The 23,362-nt window shown below is 32.3% G+C and overlaps 2 protein-coding genes and 1 long non-coding RNA gene across 4 annotated transcripts; 2 read left to right on the top strand and 1 right to left on the bottom strand.

The window, feature by feature from the left end:
- Nucleotides 1–956: 956 nt before the first annotated feature.
- Nucleotides 957–13,116, top strand: puf (ubiquitinyl hydrolase 1 puf). 2 transcript variants are annotated; one of them, XM_070635196.1, is made up of 17 exons: nt 957–1,212; nt 1,359–1,470; nt 1,548–2,212; nt 2,280–3,766; nt 3,858–4,309; nt 4,368–4,983; nt 5,038–8,169; nt 8,323–8,672; nt 8,734–8,857; nt 8,914–9,372; nt 9,465–9,788; nt 9,847–10,099; nt 10,157–10,622; nt 10,683–11,813; nt 11,875–11,998; nt 12,059–12,263; nt 12,384–13,116. In XM_070635196.1, the coding sequence occupies exons 1-17, from the start codon at nt 1,164–1,166 to the stop codon at nt 12,812–12,814; spliced, it is 10,380 nt and encodes a 3,459-aa protein (XP_070491297.1). In that variant the 5' UTR covers nt 957–1,163; the 3' UTR covers nt 12,815–13,116. The 2 variants fall into 2 exon arrangements, with proteins under 2 accessions (XP_070491297.1, XP_070491296.1); XM_070635195.1 differs by having other exon boundaries at nt 12,366–13,116.
- Nucleotides 13,117–13,507: 391 nt separating this feature from the next.
- LOC139086177 (uncharacterized) lies at nt 13,508–19,792 on the bottom strand. The gene is made up of 4 exons (XR_011543985.1): nt 19,778–19,792; nt 19,427–19,695; nt 18,158–18,219; nt 13,508–17,916 (listed from the first exon to the last, which is right to left on the bottom strand). It is a non-coding gene; the product is annotated as an uncharacterized lncRNA (long non-coding RNA).
- Nucleotides 19,626–22,073, top strand: LOC139086176 (bolA-like protein 3). Its single transcript, XM_070634541.1, has 3 exons — nt 19,626–19,815; nt 19,886–19,963; nt 21,441–22,073. The coding sequence occupies exons 1-3, from the start codon at nt 19,753–19,755 to the stop codon at nt 21,615–21,617; spliced, it is 318 nt and encodes a 105-aa protein (XP_070490642.1). The 5' UTR covers nt 19,626–19,752; the 3' UTR covers nt 21,618–22,073.
- Nucleotides 22,074–23,362: the final 1,289 nt, after the last annotated feature.

The following is a 23,362-nucleotide window of genomic DNA, read 5'->3' as shown; positions in this document are numbered from 1 at the left end:
TATATTTAAAATTAAATCAACCGTTACGCAAAATATATCTACTTGATAATATTGTCATTGATAACAATATATTCTTGTTAGGGACATACATTATATGGATGCTTACTGGATCTTTGATCTGAAACCCTAGAATTTTTATATTTTGAATTTGAGATGTTTTTAAACATTTCAAAACCATACAATTTTTTGTTTTAGGAATTTGAGAGGTTCTAAAATTTGAATCAGAAAAAATCGGTAATGACTTTTCTTTCAATTCTTTTATTTTTAATTAATTTTGTTACAATATTTGTTTATTCAGGATCTTTGTTTTGAGCGATTTAACGGATGCACAGTGAATCTTGACTAGTTGAGTATGCTGCATAAAATATAATCATTCAATTCTGAAAATAATTTAAATACTCAAACCCAATAGAAAAGTAATCTGAATGTGCTATATTATGTTATTTTTTTTTTTTATTTTTTTTTTTAAAAATAAACTTTTTTTTTTATTCATTAAATTTTTAACTTAATTATGTACAAAGTTTGGATACATTTTATTTGTATTTAAATTTTTAAAGGATTCTGACTTATCGCCTTCATCACTTAGTTTTTGATTTTATTTTGAAATTGTTTTGCTTTAATATATGTTGTGGTTTATTCGGTGTTTCGCGACGCAAGACGAGTGTTGAAGTTCGCTTGCAACTTTCCGACGTAGTCCTCAATAGAGGGTATTTTTGCTTCAGTATGTAGATCTGATATCCTTTCATATCTTGTTTTGTTGAGAACAATTCTCAAGAATTTGTTTTGTAGTACTTGTAGTTTTTGTAGATGTGACTATATTATGTTACTAAAGCAGCAAATTTTATGTTTACGAAAATATTTTTTGTTCTACATATATGCTACATATAGAAACATAAAATGTTCGTAACGGTCAATAAATTTTTAAAATGACGACGGGGCTTAAAACTAGAGTGGAAACAAGTTAGTCAAAGAAAATTTATACAACTTCTAAAATAATTAAAAACCACGGTTTAGTTAATAATATTAAGTTAATAAGTTATACTGTATAAAAGATAGGATAACAATAATCCATTGAAGAAAAATGTAGATTGCGATAAGCTTAAGAAAACATCAAAAATCGTCGAAAAAGGAAAAAAGAAAAAACAGTCAAGAAAAAAACGAGAATGTGCGAATTATCAATTTGTTCTGATTTTTTGGCACTTTTACAATCATGTAAGCTGTTAATTACATTAATCTTAACATATTTAAAAGGTTCAAATAGATTCACAAAACGTATTTAATAGTTAAAAGTCATTTTTTCATTGATACCCAAAAAAAAACTTTAGTTCCAAAATATTTAAGCTATTTACTACTTTTAGGTGATCAAAGACTTATAGGCCATAAGAAGAATGACCATAACAACCTGAAAGATCTTAGTAAGAGTGAAGTGGAGACAGTTTTAGCATACATTTTATGGCCTCAGTCACAAAGGTTAATTTCAAAATAGTCTACATCATGTAAAGGAACAAAAACTTAATTGTAATACTTTTAATTCAATCTCGTTTTAGACAATGTATGTGCTGCTATCGAGACTTGAAGAATTTTGATCGTTTTAATTATATTATACGATCATTAATCTATTTAATCGTAAATAAATTAAAGGATATTAAGACAATTCTAGCAAATACATTAAGAATTGAGGAACTTCCAGCACAACAAAAAGTCAATGATGAGAATAGTAAAAAAGAAGAAGATGACGAAGTAAACAAGGAAAAGTTGGAGACAAAAAAATGCACTAATGATGAAATTTGGACAGTTCTTGAGCTTGAAAAGGTCTTAATCTTTATATCTAAAGTATTTCTTCTCAATTTTCCGTTATATATTGCACATAAACATGGAGTGCACTATGGTCACGAAAGTACACAACAAGAGATACAATCAGTTTCAATGTTTTGTGATATACATGATACAGAAATTCCTGTTTATCTTTACCATAATGTTACATTATTCTGTTCTGCTGGAGGCTTCGGAGCTATGACACAATGTTTTGAGATACCCGACTTACCGCTATCGTTAGCTCATGCCTGTACAGTCGCTATTTCAAACATTAAATTATGGCTTAATTATAGAAGTATTGTTCAGCTCTTTGTTCCTTTAAGAATTAAAGTTCTTCAATACATGTGTAAGCTCTCGGATCAAGATCTTCGTTCGCAAGCCACAAAGTCAATGGCAGGTATGTATTTGAATTAACTTTTATGATTTAATTCCTTATGAATAATTTATTTATTTATTTCTTATAGATTTTATGTGGTCAGCAATAAAAGATCCACTAGATTCACAATTGACATTTGATACAGAAGGACTAGCATTGGCATTTAAATATTTTACATCATCAACACTCACAATGCGATTAGCTGGAATGTCTCAAATTAATGCTCATATAAATTGGTTCAATGACATATGCACAACCGAAACAGTTGCGGAAGTTGAACTTGTTGGTCGTAAACTTGCTGATTGGTTGACAGAAAATCAAATTATTTCGCATTTATTTGGACCAAATTTACATGCAGAGATCATTAAGCAGTCTCACATTGTTTTAAACTTTTTGGCTGTTGAGAATCACATAACGGAAGAACATATTTCCTTAATTTGGCAAGCATCACAGTTAAAACATTGCTCGAAACCAATTTATGACATTTTACCAGCACTTGTCAAGAATTTAGCACCAAAACCTGCATCATATCTGTATTCTTTGCTGTGCAAATTAGATCCAAAAGAGCATACGGAACAAACAATCTTCATAATTAGTGCTCTAACTAAGCTCATATGGACAAGAGATCGTAATCGTCATGTAATCAATAGTGAAGTATCAAGCAATGTCCGTGAAATAACAGAAATTCCATCAAGTTCTGAAAATAGTGTTAGTGTCGATGGAAGTAACAGCGAAGATGATCATCGACATGCAGAAGATCCAGAAGATGATAGTAGTGATGAATGTCATAAAAGTCCAATAGAAGTAGAATCAGATTCTGGTCCACCGCCATGTAAACAGGCACGAGGGAATTTAGCATCATTAAGGAAAAAGGTCTGTGAAGGAAAAATTCAGCAAGAGATGTATGAAATGGGAAAGGACAAGAAACAAATTTATCCACTTATTGGACATCGAATTAATTCATATAATGCTCAAAATTCGAGTAGTGATGATGAGAGAATTGAGTTGAATGAGAAGATTATTGTTGATCGTAAGAAGCTGCGTAAAAAGAGGAAGAAGCAATTAACACGAAAGGACATACAAGAAATGGTTGAAAGTATTTCAGACGGTGATTCAGATTGTGATCAGTTATTTGGTGGAAGTGATTGTAGTGAAGGAATTCATGATGATGTACTTGATCGTCTTAATAAGGACGAGTCATTCTTTAGAGCTATATCCGAAAATTGCCATTTAATGGACTATTTAAGATCTACTGAGAATGATGGCTCTTCATCGCCAATGAGCACGAAATCTGAGAAGAATCTTGCAGATTTTGATGATGAGGAATCGCCTTGTGAAGAACTTTCGGCTTTAAACACCACAAAACCTAATCAATGCTTCTCATTTTCGCGAGAAAATCGATCAAGCACACCAGACAATCTCCATAAGCAAACCAAGCAAATTTCAGAGAGTTCTGGTGAGAAAAACAAATCAAGTGGAAATTCTTCGACTCAATCGTCGTTGCGAACAAAATCACCAGACATTTGCCAACCTGGAAATACACTTTTATGGGATCTGCTGCAAGATGACAAAATTGTAAGTTTTTAACGACTTTTCTTATTTTGAATTTTTTTGAATACCGATAAAATTTGAATTTAAATTAACCGTTAAAATTATTTATTTTAAGGGCTTTCTCGGCGAAACATTAGCACTGGAAACAGAAAAGACACTAAGCTCTCTCGTATGCTTTCACACCGACAAAGCCATCCGGAAAAAGTTCATTGAGGCATGCTTAGTTAATATCGCAAATAATCGAAGTGTCATTGTGAGCTTAAGACTGATTCCCAAACTATTGGCTTCATTTCAACAATTTCGTGATATTGGAACTCATCAAGTAACAATGTGGGCTGAACGTCAGCATAAAATGATGCATCATTTCTTCAATAATTTGAAACATTATTGCAATTTTGTGAAACAATCCAGAATCAGAGCAGAGTCACAGTCAATGGACGAACCGTGTATAGTTTTAGTAAAGAATAAGAATGGTGATTATTTGTATTCTCATACGACACAAATTCAAGTTCGATTACAATTTTTGGCATCGGTTTTCTGTGATATTGGTTCGCCGAAGACATTTAGGTAAGCTTTATTTATCTTATATTTAGTTCTGTTCCTTAATGTCTCAAATTCATTCCAGATTGACAATAAATCAAGTTGATATTTTGTGGTCATGCTTAGCAAATGATCCAGATTGTGCGGATTGTCTATTTCACTGGTTGCAAGGACAGGCAAAAGGTGGAGCTCAACATGCATTAAGTCCAATGGCTATACAGCATATTTATCGTAATAAGTGGCCAGAATTAAAGCCCGAAAATATTTCGATGGTTGCACTTACACTGTTTCAACAACTTTTCATCCTTACATTATCTGATGAGAGACGTAATAATGAGCGATCGGAAGTTAGTGGAATGGATATATTGTGGAAGATTGCCCTACGTGCTAATGATACTGAAGTTTCAATGGCTGCCATTAATTATATTAACACTTTTTATATGGAACATCAGTTAAAGAATGAAGCTGAATTTGTGAAACAATGTATGAATTACTTGACTCAAGCATCTGAGAATTTACACAAGCCAGAACTTCAAGATAACTCTATTATGTGCGTCCAACGAGCACTTATGCTGCTCAATACACATTTAGAGACCTTTCGACGAAGATATGCTTATCATTTAAGGCGATGGGCATTGGAAGGTAAAGGAATTAATTCTCACAGTGCTTTGAGAACGGAGGGACCAGGTCCGCCTATTAAGGTATGTTTTAGAATGATCATTCAAACTTAAAACTAATTTACTGTATTATTTTAGATTATTTTACAACCCGGCGGGCTATCTGAAAAGTCGTACTTGCATTTATATCAAACAGACTTGATAGGAGATCTAAAAGCCGAAATTGCTAAATGGTATGAAAATTTACAAGGTAAATCATGTTCAAGTGATTCGTCGTCAATGAGTAATCTTGGAAACGTATTGACTGATGGACCATTAAGGATCATAACACAAGGGCAAGAAATAACAAGTGAATATGATGAACGTAGTTTAATTGATGTTGGATTCAAGGATAATCAAATTGTTTATGTTTCACTTGGTGGACGAAGTCGCGGACGTAGAAATGAAGATCATCCATCAATGTTGCCACCACCATCAAAAGACTGTTTACCGACAATTCTCTTACTTCAGACTCAATATTTCGAACAACTTTTCGTATTAATGCAGACACTTGGAAATATGAAATTAATTAAGAAAGGTGTAAACATATTACAGCACACACAGGCACAAGTATTATCTCGTCGTGTCTGGGACATTTTAGCAATGCTGCCAACAAATCCAACATTACTTGACACATTCAAAAATTTGACATTCAATCAAAAGACTTCAATGACCGAAGAGGATACTGTGTGTATACAAGACTTGCTTGATCCAAGTAACTTACAAAAGTTCATGTATTGTTTACATATTGTTGAAAGTCTATCTAAATCAAGATTCTCGACATCAATTAAGCCATCAAGTCACCAACGGAATCAATTAAAAATGAAAATTTCTAAAGGAAAGAATACAAGAAAGGCAGCAATTATTAAGGAAAATATGGACGATGCAAAAAGTAATAGTAGTCACGATACGCCAGAAAAATCAAAGGAACAGACAAGTGAACATGAGAATAGTGAAAATAGTCAACAGAAGAATGATGAATCGTCTATAGATATAAAAATAAAGAAATCAATCGAATGGAGCAACAAGTTTATCAAAAATGGTGGTCTTGAGCATCTATACAATATTTTCATATCGGGAATATTGCAGAGAAATGACGATGAATATGATGAATGGCGCCATGACTGTTTGTGTAGTTTATTAAGAATTTTGTGCTTATTAGGTGTTGAAGATTTAAAGCAAGAAGAAAATATAATTGTCATACCTAAATTAAATGAGGATATGTTAAAATTAATGGATGTTAGAAAGACAATTTCAAGAATATCGTCAATCTTAAATGAAGCAGCCGTACCACAAAAGGATAATCAATATAAAACTGGATTTTGGGGACGTGCTCAAGTTGTTAATTTTGCTATGAATCTTTTAGTGTGTTTTGCATATGCATCAGAAAAGGCACGTGAAATACTTTGGAGTTGTGAGGAGAATTATGAGTGGCTAAAGAAGCTCATTTTAGATGATCCAGATCCACATGTAAGACGTGAAACTTGTGCTGCACTTTATCGTCTTTGTATGGGAAATTCTCATACTTATAGTGAATTAATTGTTCCTTTATTAGTACTTTTAATCAGTTTCTTGCCAACGGCTGAAAAAATGAGAACACAAACTGTTTGTTACTCACTTAATGATGATGGTAAGGAACTTTATGGACAAGCATGTAGAGATTATTTTTGGCTATTGTCACGGCTAGTAGACAATACGACACCGGATTTATTGAAAGGAAATATTAAGGAAGTTCAGAATAATTTAACAATTGATGTTGAAGGATTGTGTCATCAAGTATCAAAATTGATTATAAATCGTGATGTATTGGAACGACGACATATTCAAGATGATGGTCTTGTTGGCTTACTTAACTTAATGGCAAATTTAGTTAAATATGATCCACCATTTAAATACAGTCAATCTGGTCAGCAATTTATTGGTAAAATTTTCGAGTGTCTTTTTGCACTGCCAACAGCTGAGAATCGTGACTTGCCTAAATGTAAATCACAAGGAGCTCGTGCTGCCTCATATGATTTACTTATTGAATTAACGAAAAATGCACCATCGAATTATATGCTATTGCATAAAATGTTAATGTTACAACATCGTCCAGGACCGCATTCACCTTATCCATGGGATTATTGGCCTAGAGATGATGGACGATCTGAAAGTGGATATGTTGGACTTACAAATTTAGGTGCAACATGTTATATGGCTGCTTGTATTCAACACATCTTTATGATGCCCCAAGCAAGAGAAACAATCTTATCAGTCATGGCAGATGCACCTGTAAAGCACAAATTGACATTCTGTGAATTACAAAAAATGTTTGCATATCTTATGGAAAGTGAAAGGAAGTCTTATAATCCACGATCATTCTGTAAAGTATATCAAATGGATCATCAGCCATTAAATACAGGCGAACAGAAAGATATGGCTGAATTTTTCATAGATCTCGTATCAAAATTAGAGGAAATGACACCAGAATTGAAGGCACTTGTTAAGAAAATCTTTTGTGGTGTTATAAGTAACAATGTTGTGTCGCTAGATTGTGATCATGTTAGTAGAACATTAGAGGAATTCTATACAGTTCGTTGTCAAGTCGCTGACATGAGGAACTTACAAGAGTCTTTAGATGAAGTTACAGTTAAGGATACATTGGAAGGTGATAATATGTATACATGCTCAACATGCAGTAAGAAAGTTCGTGCTGAAAAGAGAGCATGTTTTAAGAAACTTCCAGAGATTCTGTGCTTTAATACCATGCGATACACATTTAATATGGTGACAATGTTGAAAGAGAAAGTCAATACACACTTCTCATTTCCAATGCGACTCGACATGTCACGATATGTTGAAAAAACATTAATGCCACAGCATTATCAAGAAGAAAAGCTTAAATCTCAATCAAGTGAATCAAGTGGTGACGAAAATAAGACAAAAACTGATGGAAGTGACGAGAATATTGACAAACTTAACAATAGTAAGATCGATGAAGATAAATTTGCAGATAGTGAATCATCATCAATAAGTGGCGGTGACAATGAAAATGAAAATTATGAATACGATTTAGTTGGTGTTACTGTTCATACAGGAACTGCTGATGGTGGTCATTATTATAGTTTCATTAAGGAACGCGATAGTGATAGAAAAAGTACAAGTGATCGATGGTTTTTGTTCAACGATGCTGAGGTCAAAATATTTGATCCATCGCAAATTGCTGCTGAGTGTTTTGGTGGTGAAATGACGGTGAGTTGTGCCTTAATCCTTTACGTCTATCAAAAATGTCGTTATTTATACAAAATTTTGAATTTTCATCAATTCGTTGAGAATTCAAATTTTAGAAATCCGTTATTTTTCAAATTTTAAATAACCGTTAAAATTTTTCATTCTCAATTTTAGAGCAAGACATACGATTCCGTTACCGAAAAGTATTTAGATTTTAGTTTTGAAAAGACTAATTCCGCCTATATGCTTTTCTATGAGCGTCGACCATCAAAAGAGGAACTATCAAAAAATTCATTACAAATTGCACCATCCTGTTCAACACAAAGTCCTGACTTGACACCATTTGTGGATGATGATATTCCACTGGATGAAAATAGTCTTGCATTAAAGGAAAGTCAGCAAAAATTGGCTAGTGAGAAGATGAAGAGAAAATCACTGCTGAGTAAAGATCTGGAAGATTGGATTTGGCAGGATAATCGTCATTATTTAGAAGATAGAAATATATTCGAGCATACTTACTTTAAGTAAGTTAATACTTGTCAGCTATACAGTATGAAATGCTAATTAATCTACTTTTAATTCCAGTTTTATGTGGCAAATTTGCGGTCATGTTCCACAATCATTATTAGTTCTTAATGATATTACTTTTCGTGCTGCACAGCTATCAGTATCATTTTTCATTGAAACCTTCATTCATGCTAAGGAAAAGGTAAATTTTATGGACTTAAATCCTCAACAAAATCTAATAAAATTTCTCAATTTTAGCCAACAATGGTTCTTTGGGTCGAGCTCTTAACAAAGCAGTTCAACGCAAGTCAAGATGCATGTGAATGGTTTTTAGGTCACATGTCGCAAGAGCCTTGGTGGCCAGTTCAAGTTCTTATTCAATGTCCAAATCAAATGGTTCGTCAAATGTTTCAACGTCTTGTTATTCATGTTATTCAGCGTCTACGACAAGCACATTCCCCGTTATATTTGGAAAAAGAAACAGATGATGATGGCAATGAGGTGATTGGCGAGAAGTCGTGCGTGACAAAATTCATAAAGTCATTAATTGCATTGATGGAAAACGGTGCAAAAGCACATTTGAGGCATTTAACGGAATTCTTTGGATTGCTTTATGAATTTTCGAGAATGGGAGAGGAAGAAACAAAGTTTCTGTTGCACATTAACGTCATTAAAAGTGTTTCAGACTTTTATTTGGGTCATAAAAATCACAATAATGTGAGTACGAATTTTTATAATTTGAATTTTTAACGTATTTCTGAAATTTGAATTTTTTCTGACCGTTATTTTTTCAAATTTTAATTTCTTAGGTCGACTCTTCATCTGAAGATAATTCATCCGATGAAACACTCTCAATCGACAAAACTCGTCCAGCATCATTAGATAAAATGATTGCACTTGTCGCAAATCTAGTTGAAAAATCACGCGGTGCTGATCAAACCTTACAACTATCATCTAGAGATTATAATGCAATCACTGGAGGCAAAGGCTTTCCATTTTTGTATCAACAAATTAAAGATAATATAAATCCTAATCAGACACGGTTACTTATTCATGCTCTGTGCCGTTATGACGAAAGATTGGCTGGTTCTATAATAACAATGTTATTCAGTGCTGTAACTAAGCACACTGAGGTAAATTCCATATTGTTTAAATTTCCAATTAAATTCTAAGGAACATTTTTAATTATAGCTATGCAGTCCATTCTTCAAGCTCCTAACATTGTTAACGGAGTCATCTTCAGGACCATCTGGATTGCCCTGTTTCTCACAGTTGGTTCTACAACGAGTTTGGGATGCAGCTGAATTCTGTCCACAGCCAGCATTAGAATGGCTATCAATGCAAGCACCTCGCAATAAAATCGCTCATGCATGGGTTCTTTCAACAGCTGAAAGTTGGGTTGAAAACTTCCTTATTGCAAGTGCAAATTTGCGAGTTCGGAATGGTAAGCATGACTCGTAATTTTTTATTGAGTAATGCTTAATTAAGTAATTAATTTTAGCGGCTGCAAATCTGCTAGTTTCACTCGTACCAGTCCAATCGTTCCGTCAAAATTTTAGAGCAACATCTCATCACAAAATAGTTATTCATAATCCATTAAGAGATATTTCGTTGGGTGAAGCACAAACAATATTACATAGTATATTAAATATTCTTCTTAAATTATTACGTTCAGCAAAAAATTATACAGATATAAGCACACATGGAACAGTTAAATTAACGTCATACTTTAGTTTAATGACTTATTGTATGATAACGAAAACAGAAAAATTGATGTTAGGTCCACACATTAAGACATTATGGGAACTGTTTCATCCGAAATTATCGGAACCAAGCGTTCCAACACATCACAATAAACAAGCTCTACTAGCATTTTGGTATCATGCAACAGTCGATTGTCCTGAAAATGCTCAAATCGTTGCGAATAATGTTGAAATTACCAAGAACATTGCATTTAATTACATATTGTAAGTACCTTAATAACGACCTTTCTGAATTTAAATCCTAACTGTTGTCATAATTTGTAGAGCGGATCATGATGATTCTGAAGTAGTCCAATATAATCGTTGTATGCTGCCAGCTTACTATGGATTACTTCGTCTGTGCTGTGAACAATCAAGAACGTTGACTCGTCAACTTGCTGGTCATCAAAACTTGCAATGGGCTTTTAAAAATATAACGCCATATCCAACACAGTATCCGTTAGCCGTAGATGAGTTATTTAAATTGATGCAATTGTTTGTTGCAAAGCATCCAGACTCGACACAAACAGAGCTTGATCAAATATCGATATTTAGACGACATACATTGTCGGCATATTTGGGCAGTTTGGATGCACGAGTTTCATGGAATACACTCATATCAGCATTAAAGATTCTCATTGAGAATGATGATGATCGTGTATTCTTTGTCAGTAATGGTGGACTGTTTATATGTTTTGAGGCTTTTCTTACACTTCATTCGATGTATCATGAAGCAACTGCGTGTAATGTGATAGAAGATTTACAAGATTTATTAAGAGAAATTGTTCGTTTAATTCAAGCACTACGTCATAATTGTCGCGATCAAAAGAAGCGACATCCTCAAGCTGGATATTTTAAAGGACTAGCTGACGTTGTTCGACGACTTACATCATTATTAAATACATTTAATCCTTCAGACATGAGAAAACTTACATTGGATATATTAAAGGAATTAGTCAAGAGCGTTCCTAATGAAGTCATTAATATTTTAACGCCCATCCTTGTTCATTGTCATACTCAAAATCAACAACAACATTCCGGTCTAATTGGCGCTTATTTGCCACGCAGAAGTTCCAAAAATGCTGGATCATCAAACAACAGTACATTATCATGGTCAGCAAAAAATATTCAAAGACCACCGCGTCCATTAATGCAAATGAACATACCTCGAGCTATTCAATCATCATTTTCACATTCTAAAGGAATTGATAAAGAATTTGACATGGCTGTTGAAAACTTTTATAAACCTTATCATGAATTCTTGGATGTGTTCTTTAGAGCAGCTGTTTCTTGCAATGCACTCAATGATACTCTTACTAATTTGAGTCTGCAGACAGCAATTGAGGCTGTTGGATGGCATTTTACATTCTTCCCTTCATTTTGGGTTGGATTAGCCAAGAACAAAAATATGCAAAAGTGAGTACAGCTGTAACTTGAAGATTTTAATTAGTATTAAACTAAATTTATCAATTTTTAGGTATGTTGACATGCTATTGAACAACAGTTTGATTCATGAGTATATCGATAGGATCTTGAAAGATGAAAGGATATCATTGAATGATTCGATGATTGCAAATTTTGTGGAAATATTTTATGCTAAGGTAAACTGCTCACATTCCTCAATGATCAGCCTTCAAAACTCGATTTTTGTTTACTTCCAGGTTCGAACTAGAATGTCAATAACAAAGTTACTGGATAACATTTGTGGTTGTTTAGTTAAGAAAGAATGGGACGAATTGTGTGGAGATTTACATGCTATTAGGATTATTGGACAGACAAGTGGCTTTCCACTGGCCTCAAAGAACAATTTGAAACAAAATTTGCAGCTTGTCCTGCAAAAGTGCAAAGATGTCTCGTCTGTTGAAGGTAATTATCGAATGTTTCATTATGTTAAGGGTCATTAACCTTCTAAGAAAGCTATAGATGGTTTTGACAAATAAATATGACACAGTTTATTAATTAAATCAGTATCAATTCCCGTTCCAGCCGAAGAATCTCCACCGAAGAAGGCAAAACTTGACATCCAACAATCTAGTGATAATGAAACACCGAAAAGTAGCAGCAGCAGCAGTGATCCAGAAACTAAAATTGATAACGGTGCCAATTCGAAGAAAAGTCAAAGTGATGAAGAATCAAAAGAACTACAACAAAGTACATCATCATCATCGCCAACATTTTCATCCCGTAATGATCTCATACGTGACATAGAAAGTCACATAGAAATCATATTCGAATGCTTTGATGTTGACGACTCAATATCATCAACAAATGCAGCAAAACCAGAATCAAGTTCTGCTGATAGCTCAAATGAAATTATTACGTCCTCAGAAGTGAGTCATGAACAGGATAAAACAAGCAGCGAAAAGGCTAGCGAGGATACGGAAAATGAGAAGAAAAATGAAGTTTCAAGTGATTAAAAAAAAAATTATTTTTAAAAAAAATGTTTCTCAAAAACGAATTTAATGACTGAAAAAAAAAATAATTACTGTATGATGATGAATTAAAGATAAAAAACAATTTGTTTTCAAAATGAGTTCGTTCTTTTTTCAGCAAAAAAAAATAAATTACAATTCAAGTGTGTTCGATTGATGGATGCAAAAGAGGATAAATTTCATGTGGATACACTTGTCGAAATATTAAGTTTGTTAAGTATTTTATAGAATACGAGAAAGTATCAATTTTTCAATGTTTTTGACTTTCAATAAAAAAAAAATGAATATGGTACAGTTTTTAACAAAATCAACTGTTGTTTCCTTAGCATGTCTAGTTAGCTTGTCAATCTGTACTGCTTATGTAGGCTTCTTAGAAGATTTAGAGAATTTTGGAATGAGGTAAGATTGATTAAGGAAAGAACATTTTACTAATTTGTATCATTTTTTGCAGCAGTCAACATGCTTCATGGTTTAAGCCTCAACTAGGCAATTTGGACCAACGCTGTGAGCTGAAACTTAAGGATTTCTTCATTTTGATAGATTCTGAAACATCCATGCTCTTCATCACTCCTCGACGGTACCACACAAATCAAGATAAACAGCCATATTCAAAAAATCTGAAAACGAACTTCCTGAAACTCAAAATCAACATCAAAGTATAGTCAAAAGACCTCAAAATTTCATTTTTTCAATCATAAAAGTATCACTTTTCGTCCATTTTTTTATTGCTCAATTTGATAAAAAGATTGCGTTGAACTCAGCATGTATTAAAAGGTATTTTTGAAAGAATTGTTAGAGACGTTAGCCCATTGCTAAGCAGATTGTTTGTTGCTCAGCCCCCTCATCCCACTTGCGAACCTTTGAATTATTACTTTTGTCGTCTCTTTTGAAGATTTATTGAAGATAACTTGCGAGGCTTCCTTTCCAAATAATCGAAATAAATCTCTTTCTTTGAAAGGGTAAATCCAATACATTTGATCTTATAGATAAGGTTTATCATTTACAATAAGTATGTGTATATATCCAATAAAATAATCAGAAATGAAGTAAACATGAAGACATCATGGAAGATGACATTGAAAATGTTTGAAAAGATTCTATGATGATGTCCAAATTTGAATTGAAAACAACTAATGGATCTGACAACCAAAGGAAGCCTAATCAACTTACAAAGTATCCTATTCCCGTCTGTGCTCCAATGCACAAACTTGCCGGACACTTTTTGCTGAAACCCGCCGCACCAATGCATTTTCTCGCAGAGGTCCACCTCTGCTTGCCTGCGTGATGTCCACTCCAGTCCAGGTCCCAAGATCCAGTCCGATGCCTCCGCTCCCCGATGTGATTATCACACTCTTTTCCCATCTGAATTACCCAGCCGAGCAATTCAAATTTGACAAGTGTAATAATCCGCGCTGTCCACACCAAATTGCAGAACTCTCTTCACATTCCATACAGTCCGTATAGAATTTGCCAAGTCCTACAATTTGCGATGGAATTCTATTCTCATTTCTTGCCGACCGCAAGAAATTGGCCGAATTCATAGAACGATAACGACTAAACTCAAAAACACTCACTCAATTCATTCACAAAACGAGAAAAGCCTATGTAGTTGGGTAGAATGGTTTAACGGATGTATAATGCATTTAAATGCTCCCCAATAAGAATATCTCAGAGACTTAGACTTCTGTCCATATTTTGAAAACATTTTGATGACGTTCGTTACTAATTTGTCATTGATTCTCAATTATATAAGGTTTGGTCATATCTAGATGAAATGCGTCAATCGCTTGCAATTTCCTTTAACTCCCCAGGAACAAAACCCGATGAAAAATGTGTGGTAAAGATGAAAATTATTATTTTTAATGATTGGCGCTTCCGTATTTTGATATTTTTTAATATTAACGATCTATGGAATTAGCTTCTGGATTCTTTGTGTAGAAATACGCACTAGCTCTTGCCCTATCCGATTCACCGTTGATTATGTACTTTTTTTTAAATGAATTTATCTTGGATACCGATTACTGACCATATCTCTCAAATTGTCTCTTAACTTAAATTGGTCTCACTTGTCAATCAGACATTTAAAACTCCCATATATATATCCTCGGATTCGATAGATGGTTGGAATGTTCATTGCTTATAGTATTCACTTGATAGTAGACTTAGTAGATTCAGTCGATAAAAATTTTTTACGTATATGGAAAAAAGTAGGATGTAGGTCAGCACATTATAAACCCGATAACTAGCTTATCATTTATCGCTTTTGCATCTTGCGTCAGTTAATAGAAAATTGAAGAATATCCAGAAGAATATAGTTGATATCATTGAATAATTGGACATGTAACTCCATAAGCTTATCTAGTTTCTCGCATATGATTCAGATTCGCTTTAAATTTGTCTACGAATAAAGAAAACGCTTGCTTTGTCATTTTTTAGAATTACGATTTACCGTTTTGCATCGATATTTGCTGTTTTGGTATTCAGCATAGAGAGCAGATCTCATTGACTCATTTCTCTCTGTAGTGTACTCATTGTGATATTATTGATTAATCCTTTTTTTCATTATTTCTCGTTCTCAATGCTTCTCATACTATCAAAATAAGATATTGTTTGGATCAATTTGAAATGTATGTGTAAATACCGATTATTTTTGGCATGTTTCTCTGCTTGCGCCCACACGTTATGGATTATGGAAAATATTCTGGTGCGCCATTAACTTTATGATAATAATATTTTTTGGGATGTATATGAATGCATGAAGTCAGCTGATATTGTACGGAAGACTTTTTTCTATGTCAGAACATTCTGGAATCATCCAAGAAAACTTTTTTTTTGTCCACAAAAATAACTTTTTGTTACCGGGCATGAGTAGATGAAAGATACAAAGGTACAGCAACCCCCACAGAAACCGAATAACTTGCTCATAATTCGTCCTCAACCGAGTATAGATTAGCTTTGGATCAACAGAAACTGAAGAACACTTGGAGAAGAATATTTTGGGAAGATTCATGGTAATGCTCTGCATGGTAAAGTTGTCGGAACTAACGTCATCATCATCGCATCTGGGTCATTCTTATAAATTTTTCATACATAGAACTTATTTTTCTATTTGAAATACAATACAGAAAAAAAGAGATTTTTCGAAAAACAATATATAACAATACCGTTTCCCTGACTAATGTCCTTTACATAATTTAAAGTATAAAAGTATAAATTTTACATAATTTTTCTAAATTCGCTCTGCACTGCAAAAATATACAAAAAAGGTTGGAAAAATTAATGGAAAATGATTTTGTTTCTTACAAAAATCCGAATTTGCAGGCCTATCTCTCGTGTCCTTTAGCTATAAATCTTTTTACAATCATTTCTCATAATACTGCGAATATACAATAAACGAAAATGTTTAAGGAAATTGAAAAGTGTTTCTTACAAATGTTTTGTGATGGACACGGTCGCTTCTGAAGACTTTTTCATTATCTTTTTACATAAATTTCTCAATTTTTCATTACAAATTTCTCATAAACTGTGAAAAATACAAAATGGAAAGTTATTGGAAATAATGTTTTTTGTGCTTACAATAATCGCTTTTGCAGGCTTTCTCTGCTGTTATACTTTTTTTTCTGACACAATCACAATTCAAGTTTTTTTTTTACAATTTTATGATTTCTTTTACATTTTTTTTTTCAATGCTCACTCCGATCGAATTAAAAAATTCATTTTCTCTTAACTGTGGAAATACAGAATGGAAAAAGTTAAATGGAAATAATTTGTGCTTACAATACCAGATTTCGGATCGGATGCTTGCCGTAGCCTGTCATTTTTACAAAGGTTTTCTTAGTGAAAAATTTTACAAATTTTCTTTAAAGTTTTTTTTTGTACTGTAAAAAATACAAAAAAAGAAATGGAAAAAAGGAAATAAAAAATCTGTTCCTCGTTAACGCTCTGTCTGATCTCTCCGTCGTAATTACTGTAAAATATTCAAAATGGAAAGTTTAAGGGAAAATATTGTGTCTTACAATACCGCATAATAGTCGAGGAACTGAATTGTGAATCCTGAACTTATTCTCCATAGCATACTAAGCTATGCAACTGTGAAATATATAGAAATGGCAAGATTAAAGGGAAACAAATGTGTCACTACGATACCGCACTCTTAAGCAGACGTGTATGTGTGTCTTTGTAGGCTCAGTTGATTAAATTTGTCAATAACGTATGTACGTATGTAACTAGAATAAAAGAAAGAATCGCTTATCTCAAAAAATAACGGAAAAAATTTACCACGAAAGAAATTTTCTTTTCGGGTCTTTTCTTGATAACGGAAATAATGTTCTTTGCACGCAGGCACAATCTCTTCGTATTCGTCTATTGATTATTCTCGGATCTTTATAATACATTTGGCCTGACTATCACTCTGGTGAATCATAAGATGTGTCATAACTGATACGATAACTAAAAAAAGGAAAAGAATGTCCACCATTTGGAATAATATAGCTATTTACCGCGATGAATATCATCATCATCATAATCAAACTATTTCTTTCTCATAATTTTCAGTCATTTTGTCATTATATATCCTAATCCAGCATTACCGACGAGATTATTCATTTCTAATCTATTGTGAAGAAACAGAAGAAAATGAAGAAAAAAAAATAAGAAGGAAAAAAGACCCCCAGGAGGAAACGACACCATGTATGTTATAGTATATCCAACTATTTCACATCATCAGAAACTCATATTTGTCATGTATGTTGATGGTCCATCATTCAATCCATTCAAAACTCATGAGTCTCACTCTCGATCACTCATTTTACAACCTGACCAGGTATGGAATTATTTGTGTATTATATGCCCTAATACTGAAAGTAGATCATTAGCCTCAAAACAAGTTTTTGCTTGCCGTGATTATTTTTTTTGGGGAGAGCCTTGAAATACATTTGAACGTCGTAGGCTGAGTCAACCCTTGTTTTTTTATCATCGCAATCTTCATTATTATTTGATAATATTTTCTTCAAAAGCTCCTTCCGTTTTTAGAAAGGGGGGAGACGATGTGTATGGACATTTACATCCTGTTTGCACAGGTAATGAAACTGCAAGAAAGAAAAAGATTAAGAAAAAAATTCTTCGATTTTTGTATGATTTAAAAAAATTACAATCATGTTCACTTAATTTATTTACATTTATCAAATTCTAACTAAATTACTCTATTAAACTTTATAGGCAACAACTCTTAAATCATTAACTTATCATCTGTGTTTTTTTTTTTTTGGAAATTTCAATTAACTAAGAGATTTTTTTAAATTAAATTAAATGTTTAAAAAAATACAATACCACAAAAAAGCAATCGTTTCAGTGGTAAAGCTCGATGCTTTGTTCAGTCAACAGATGGCATACTGCAAATAAAAATTTCTGCGTAATATTAATTAAGTCACAAAATTAATCATTTACAATATTTTTTAAGATTATTTGTGAAATTAATTTTTAAATTATAAACTTTTTTGTATGCTTTTTACTTTTTGTGGGGGCCGTTCAGAAATGACGTCGATCAATTAGACCCCCGTGGCCCTATCATTGGTACTACATACCTCTATCTATATTCATCACATTGGTATAAATACCTGATAATTAAGCCCAAACCCTACCTCTCACCTTTCTAAATGTCAGACGTCATTAGTGAATGGCCCCGTTTCTCTTTGTTATGCCTTCCTATTTCATTAAAACATTATGAAATTCAAAAGAAACTGACAGACTGTGCAGGTAGAAAAAAGATATACACTGAAACTATTTTATGTGCTTATGAAATCACCAAATGTTCGTTGGAAATTTCCGTGACGTCATAACTCGTTTTTTTTTTCTCTGTTTCCTACATTCTTCTATACCAAAAACGTGTTTGTACGTGACTGAGTGTAACACATTTTTCTGTTGAAATGGAGTGGGGCACATACATATATACGTTTTAAAACGTTTACTGCAATTTTTTCATGTCTGCCATTTTGAATTTTTTTTTCTTTTCTTTTGTTTTCTTCTTGAACTTTCTAAATTACTGTACAAACTTTGAGCTATATTTAATATCTGATTTCCTCATAATTTATCTAACTATCGATGTCTTAACTGAATCTAAACTATTCATAAAGCTCTCAATATCACTTAAATCTTCTTCCCAGATTTTTTTAATTTGCATCTGTCTCTCTTCACGTTCTAGACTCTCAAGATGATATTCTTTATCTTCCACTGAGGCCATGTATTCTGAATTATCACAATTTTTATTGCTTTCTTCAAGCATTTTCTTCATTTTAAGCCATTTCTCAGATCTCTCTCTTTGTCTTTGTTGTAGCATTTTTTGATTTTTATATAATGAATTTTGTAAAATGGCTATGGCAAAGAGGTCTTGGCCTCGTGAGATCTTTTTCTTAAATTGTTTCTTTGATTTTAAATTTCTTATCCACTCATTTAAAGCCTCTGTTTGAATAATTTTATTTCCATTACTATGCAGAGACGTAGCAACCATTTTATATTTTTTTTTCAAGGCTTTCTTTTTACTTTTAACTTTTTTTTTCTTTCTTTTGCGTCGTAATTAATTTTTTTCAGTATTAAACACACCTTTATTAAGAAACTTCGCTTTCGCAGGACAGTGCACTTAAACTTTTTATGACTTTAACACAACAATTTTAAACGTTTAAGTTTAATTAATTTAATATTTTTCACGAGGACGACTGTACTTTTATGCGACTTGTCTGTTGGAAGTTTCTCGATGAAGTGACTAACGAGTGGTATGCATCTACGCTTTTTATACGATATCGTATAATCTTTGGTATAATCCGACTCGTCGAAAAGTTTCGGAAGTTGTGATTCTTATTTTAAAAAGTTTCCTAATTAAATTATAGATTTATTCAGTGATAATTCGTACGAAAATTAGATAAACAAAGATGAACTTATCAAATTTCGTCTCACCAATACTTCGGCAGTTCCTTAGAAGCAGCATTAGAACGGTAAAACTTAATTTCATTATAATTGTCGAATTTTCAAAATAACATGAAGTTGGCTGCGATTTCTTTCTAGCAATCTCGTTTGAATTTTTGTAGTAACGGAAAAGTCACTGAACATTCTTTGACTGGAATACTTGAGAAGCATTTTAAGGTATGTAGCAATAATTTATCTACCTGCTTGTTTATGATTTTGAATATGCATGATTAATCATGATTTTAATGCATTCATTATGAAATATCTGGATGAATTATTATATTTAATATTTTATACCTAAAAATGTCAAGGACATTTGCATTATGTGCAGCTATTATGAGCATAAAACCATTACGATCATTCTGGAACATGATACATTACATGATGCACATAATGTTCATACGTAGATTTTCGCGAAAACTCTACTAGTTTCCAATTATAAATTTATGGCTGGATATGACAGGTTTCCTTCAAGGTTTTGACGTATAGTTCAAATTGTGGATATGTACGTCAGTTTCTAAACTTATGAAGAATTCTAGCATAGCATTTAATTGCTTAATATCGCAGCCTTGAAAATGTAAAATTCGAGTACATTCGGAATGGCATCTCGCTATTCTCAATTTGGGTATAGAAACCTAAAGAGCATTTTAGGTATCTTCATATCAACATTATACTCTAGTCTAAATACCACTCAACCAGCATGTAAAAGACACAAGTTGATCGCATGATTTATGAAATCTTTACTTCTATATAAGCCTTTAACAAGTGTCACAAGCCATAATGACCTTCAACAATCAGACTATTACAAGGTCTCTTGTAAGCCAGTCTTTAGCATAAGCTGTGCTGTATTTTATGATTTCTAGTAAAATCTTGTTTAATTTTCATAATTCTTAAGAGCTGAGAATTGTCGTGTCTACAACCTATACTTAAGAGCTGACTTTTGATGTTGTCCTTCATATTTGAAGATTTTAAGCATGACAAAAGCTTCCCACTTACTTAAAACAAGTTTAATCATCCTACATAATTGAAAAATTGGTTTTTTATGCCCTTCATAATCCTTTGTCTAATTAATGGAACTAAATTAATGTTTGTATTGACATAGATCATTGGTCTAGAAATTTTTGGAATCAAATATTGGTTTTGAGTTGTAGGCTGATCATATTTAGATTCTGTCTGATTCATTTTAAGATGGAGATAACTAAAATGACGTCAGCAAAAACCTGAAATCTGTTAATCTTATTGATTGCACTTCCTACTCTTGTTATTTAAGCCAAAGCTGAACGGTATGCTTTCTAATATGATATTCATCCAATAGAGTTAACTGGCTTCATTGTGTTGTGCCACTGGACAGCTTTCGAATTGTTCTAATGTCAGCAATCGTTCGGCAGACATTCGAATGATCCAGGGTATATCAATACAATGTATCCAGTCACAATTAATTTTGTGTCATAAGTAGAATTACCAAAAAGCATTCAAACTCGAATAAACAATCTTTTTGGGATTACCCCGAGTCATTAAATCAAATGTTAAATAAGCTGATGATTACGGCACTTCTATTTTTATCTCCTGTGCTATATGCAGTTGTCCAAAATAGCCAGCTTAAGCATTCATTTTTAAAGATCACTAATTACTAATCATTCTCAATAATTTTCAGGGTGAAGTTCGAGTCTTTGACGTGTCTGGTGGATGTGGAGCCATGTTTGAAGTAAACATCAAGTCACCAGAGTTTAAAGGAATGTCATTAGTCAAGCAACATCAATTAGTGAACAAAGTGCTTAAAGAACAAGTAACACAAATGCACGGAATTAGAATCTTCACAGAAGCAACTTAGAAATGTACAAATAATTGAGATTTAAGGCTCTTTCCTGAGCAGACAAGGAGGATGTTCAAGTAAAGTTGCATAAAAGGTGACTGTGACATGTAAAAACCGCACAATTTCTTGATAATTTGTATGGTTTTAAAAAAAAAATCAAATATTTCAAAACCTTACAAATTCTTCATAATTTGTATGGTTTTAGAAGAAAATTTGACGATATACAAAACCGTACAAATGTTTGATAATTTATATGTATTTTGTGTAAAACCTTACAAATTATCAAGAATTTGTACGGTTTTTGCCTGTCACAGACACCTGTTTTGCAATTCATTAACAAGCTCATTGTCTGTTAGGGTTTGGCTGACTGAATAAACAAATTATGATTTCAGATTTAGTTGATACTTAGTTGATATGCTGTAATATAAATCAAATATCCTGAAAGATTAATAAAAAATTGTAGAAATATAAAAATTGAAAAGTCAAGCTTGTTTTTATCTTTAAAGAAATATATGAGCTTTACTGTGTACACATTCTTTTCATTAAAATTATAATAAGACCTTCTATAATTCATCTCTTTTATATTCTTTACTTCTTTTTTTGCATCAAAATATTTTTGTTTCTATTTGAAATTAAAATTTAAAAAAAAATCATAAAATTGTGAAATTTACAGATTAATTCATTTTTATTTATCTGATGCTTAGTACATGTGTGATATGGACAATTTGCATTTTAAAAATTTACAGAGAACTTAAAAATTAATATTGTAAACTTAAGTCTATGAAAAAAAAAATATATATAATTGTATATATGTATATCCATAATAATAAAGCAAAAAAAAAAAAATTCAAAACTAAGATCAGAATATAAGAATAATAATAATATTTATATATAAGCTTTTTTTATCGGTTTTCTTTCATTTTAACTATAATTAAAAATATTTTTATGTATATGTATTGTATGGAGATGGGACAATCCTTTTTTTATATATTTTATTTAAACCTTTATTGCCAAAATGATAAATTCTGCTAAATTTTGAAACTTTTTTGACTTCCCAAAACCGTATTTTAAATGGTAACTTTTTGTTTATATGGATATGAACAGAGATGAATTTTATGGTCTTGATCCTGCACATCCAGAATCATCCAGATTTACAGCATCAAAAACAAAAGTCCATCGAATATTTTCTCGTAACTAAAAATGCCTTGTAATATAGTTTAATTAAAAAATAATAATAGCAATCTTTTGTTTTTTTCTTTATACAGGAAAATTGGTACATTTAAACTTAAATTTATCGTTTTTTTCTGTTTGATTTGTTTAAAAAATAAAAATATATATTTTATATTTGATTATTATCTCTCTTTATCATTCACATGTGAAGATCTTACGGAACTAGAATCGGATGATGTAAGAAGAAAATTTTAAAATTTGCAAATCAAATTTTTGACGTTTTTCGAATTTTTATTTTGATTTGGGAAATTTTGAAATTTTCTTCAACACATTTATATTGCGGGCTTGGCATTCAGGTGCTATGGCTTAGATTTCTGGGGTTGGTATAGTCAATTTTAAGACTGCATACTCGAATGTATAGGCTTATTCATCAGTTTATATGCATATAACCTAATCCTCATGAATATTAGCATACATCTTAGGAAAACAACTCTATATACTCAAGTTTGCAGCCCAAAAGCCATCCATAAAGCCTTTATGTCTCAACATTCACTTCAATTGCTAGTATTTCCAGCCTACCATCAGTTACATCA

This window comes from Chironomus tepperi, unplaced genomic scaffold (assembly GCF_022539635.2).
Source record: "Chironomus tepperi strain 1889 unplaced genomic scaffold, CSIRO-AGI_Ctep_v1 contig_85, whole genome shotgun sequence".
NCBI lineage: Eukaryota > Metazoa > Arthropoda > Insecta > Diptera > Chironomidae > Chironomus > Chironomus tepperi.
The sequence above is the reverse complement of the archived record's forward strand: the minus strand, read 5'-3'. Positions and strand labels throughout refer to the sequence as shown.